Source organism: Gossypium raimondii, chromosome 1 (genome assembly GCF_025698545.1).
Source record: "Gossypium raimondii isolate GPD5lz chromosome 1, ASM2569854v1, whole genome shotgun sequence".
Lineage (NCBI taxonomy): Eukaryota > Viridiplantae > Streptophyta > Magnoliopsida > Malvales > Malvaceae > Gossypium > Gossypium raimondii.
This window is the reverse complement of record NC_068565.1, coordinates 6066741-6070538: the sequence shown is the minus strand read 5'-3', so window position 1 is coordinate 6070538 and position 3798 is coordinate 6066741. Positions and strand designations below refer to the sequence as shown.

Below are 3798 nucleotides of genomic sequence, written 5' to 3'. Positions count from 1 at the left end.
TTTTTACTTAGTTATATTTCATCAATATGATATAAGAAAAGTTATTAAGATGTAGTAGTAAAATTTATATGATACAAATTATATATATAATAATTTAAATAAATGTGTAATGTTTTAATATATCATTTAGAATCTAATTTGATATTTTTAATGTATTTTCTTGTTCAATTTCGTACTTGTATTTGACAAAAGTTATATATTTTGGTACCCAAAAGTAACGGGTTAACTATTTAGTGTTTAATCCGGATTTTGGGGTTGATTTGATGAAAGTTAATTGCTAGTATTATTATGTTGGAGTATTTCATGATTTTGTTAATAGAATAAATTTAATGTTAACTGTGAATTTGTTTAATTTTGCATGTAATTTGTACAATATAGTTCGATGGGAGTGATTTAATTTGAATTATAGGGTTGATTTGATGAAAATTAACATTGATTAGTTAATATTATTAGCTAAGTATGTAATTTCATCAAATCAACTTTAAAATTCAATTAAATACTAAAAGTTAACCTCATTACTTTTGAGTACCAAAATATATAAAATTTTCCAATACAAGTGCTAAATTAGATAAAAATAATAATACATATATCACATTAAAAAAAAGACAAAACTCAAGTATATTAACAAAAATAAATCAAATATATATGTTTTAGAGAATTAAGATATTTAAAGGAATCAATCCTCTTCCCTCTCTCACTGTACAAATTCCATTTCTTTCTTATTTTCTGACGTTAGATTTATTTAACTCAAACCCTTTTTGACATTCTTCGGTACACACTTTTTTGAAAGAAATTAAAGAGATTCGGGCTCCATTTTTTTCCAATAAATATGCACTAAAATCAAATGTTTTTAATATTTAATATCATTGAGGGGAGGTTACCTGTTTTCGATGATGAAGTTTTTTTTATTTAATGGAATTGTTTAATATTTTAATGGGCTGGTATTGTCTTTGAGTCGAATTAAAGTCTTGTCTCTCAATTCTGCGAAGATTCCGAATGCTTGAGATGATAAATTCAATTGAGTAGAAACACTTTGTCACATCTATGCATTGCCACCTACTAAGGAAACGTAAGCATTCACGTTTAGTAGGGTTTATATCCATGCCACTTAAATGGCAACAAAGGCATACATACTACTATTTGAACTCATTCTATTGAATCTATTGCCCCAATCATTTGAGCTTTTCATAGGGTCAAGAGGTTAGGAGACTAAATTTCAGCTTGACTGAGAGACTATTGATTCATTGAGGAGTTTTACAACTCTGAACAAACGATATACCAATTTTTTTTAAAAAAAAGAGTCAATCTCTCCTTAACAAATATTAAACATCAATTTATTTTTTACCCTAAGAACTAATACTTCAAATGGAAAACATATAAAAATTGCGTTAAAGGAAATGGAGAAAAGAGAAAAATAGAGGGAGAAACAAAAGAGAATGAAAAAAGAAAAAAAAAGAAAGTTAAAAAAGCATAAAAGAAAAAAAAATTAAATTGCTTAAAACGAAAAAAATATGGGAACCTATTATATAAATTAACCTAAAATTTTTGTTTGAAATAATGATTTAACGTGCCATGTCAGCTTACCGTCACACCGTTAACGATAATTAACGGCTTAGTAACTAAAATGATACAACGCAATAACGTAAGTGACTAAAATGAAACTTAAGATAAACAAAAGTCACTGTTTTAATAGTTTACCTAATTATTTATTTTTTATGTAAATTTATTTTAATTTAAATCTTTATGAATTTTTTCAAAATTATTTTAATTTGGGTTCGATATTTTAATTTAGTTTCGATTATATACATAAATATTAACTCAATTAGGTTATATAGTGCTTAATTTTAAATATAATTGATTGAAATATATATAACTTGTATTTATATTGATTTTCGTGAATTTGATAGTTAATAAAAATAAAAATAAAGGAAAGTTCCCAACATCTCCAATCCCATCAACACACACAGGGTTTAAGTAGTCAGGGCTCTGAAGTCAATAATGCCCAATGCCACAAATATGTTCCTATTTATTTATATCTCAAGCCTATCTATTTATTTTTATTTTTATTTTTTTTCTTTTATCTATTATTTTTTCAAATCTTTCAAACAGTTTGGCAAAGGGTGGGCCAAAAGAAATTCCATATTCAACCAATACCCTTATCTTATAAATAATCCCAACCCCAAAATCCATTTTTTTATTTATTTCCTTCTTTATTAAAGTAAAAAATATGGTTTTAATAATAATTTATATATTTTTTAAAAATAATTCATAAGAAGTTCAATAGCCAGAGAAACCAGTAAATGGAAAAAAAAAAAAACTAAAATAAGAGAAAAGAGAGAGAGAGAGAGAGAGAGAGAGAAAAAGAAAAAGAGTAAAACTATAACCAGTTGTTCGCTGGAAATGGGATTGCCATAACACAAGAAAACAAATAACCTATAATAAGCAACCTTCTGGTCTGGTCTTCAACAGCAATCAATCCTTGTTTTTCACTTCTCTTTTTCTGTTCTTCTCCAACCAAACAAATTTTTTTTTCTCTTACAGGGTAAAGGGGGGGGGGGTGTTAGAGATCACCAATCACCACACCCATCAATGGAGAATTCATCAAGGTTAGTACAAGACAACAAGAACTTGAACTTCCCATCATCCTCATCTTCATCATCTCCTTTAAACTCCCCACATAGCAATGGAACCAACCACAACAACAGCAATGGGGGTGTCCAAATTCCCACCCCACCTTTAACTCCAATCCCCATCTCCAGATCTGAGACCAACCCTTACCCAACAACCTTTGTCCAAGCTGACACAACTACTTTTAAACAGGTTGTCCAAATGCTCACTGGTTCATCCGAAACTGCTAAACAAGCCTCCTCTAAGCCTCCAACACAACATCATCATCATCATCATCATCAACAAGATCCAGCACTCCCATCAAAATCATCTTTTCCTATACCTCCCATGAAAACCAACTCCCCCAAGAAGCAAAATTTCAAGCTTTATGAGAGAAGAAACAGTAACCTGAAGAACAACCTCATGATCAACACTTTCCTTCCTTCTAACAACGGTGGAGGTGGTGGTGCTTTTTATTCGCCGAGGAATGCAGAGATCTTGTCTCCAAGCTTGCTTGACTTCCCAAAGCTAGCACTTAGCCCGGTTACACCATTAAATGAAGACCCTTTCAACAAGTCTTCACCTTCTTTAGGGAATTCATCTGAGGAAGAGAAAGCTATAGCTGAGAAAGGCTTTTACTTGCATCCATCACCTATGTCAACACCTAGAGATACTGAGCCTCAGCTTTTACCACTTTTTCCTGTTACTTCACCAAGAGTTTCAGGCTCTTCTTAAACATATGTTAGTTTGAGAGTGATTTGTCAAGTGGGTTTTGGCTGAAATTTGAGTGATAAAAAAAAAAAAAAGGAAGTTAAGAAGATCTTTCTTCAATTGTATGATTTGGTCTCCCTTTGATTATGGTAAAGCTCTTCTTTTTACCTTCTTTCTTCATTTTACTTGGATTATGGCTAACTAGATTATTCCCATATGAAAAAGATTACCACTAATCCTTTGTTTTGTTCTGTTTTGTGGTTGTTGTGACATTGTGTTGGCCAAGAAAGCAAGTCCTTTAATGTAACCTTTGCAGCTCTTTTCTGCTAAAAGGGTATAAGAAATGAAACTCTTAAATTCCTTTAAATCATGAACTCACTAATATTATTTACAGACACTACAGTTGTTGTAAGAATACTGTTTATTTGCTTTCTTTGATGATTTGATTTCTATTTAGCAAAAGATCAAAAAGATGAAGAT

General features: G+C 30.2%; 1 protein-coding gene across 1 annotated transcript; it reads left to right on the top strand.

The window, feature by feature from the left end:
- Positions 1–2298: 2298 nt before the first annotated feature.
- Positions 2299–3485, top strand: LOC105778986 (VQ motif-containing protein 19). Its single transcript, XM_012602743.2, has 2 exons — positions 2299–2453; positions 2542–3485. Exon 2 carries the CDS (start codon positions 2590–2592, stop codon positions 3340–3342), a length of 753 nt encoding a protein of 250 aa, XP_012458197.1. The 5' UTR covers positions 2299–2453; positions 2542–2589; the 3' UTR covers positions 3343–3485.
- The last annotated feature ends 313 nt before the right edge of the window (positions 3486–3798 follow it).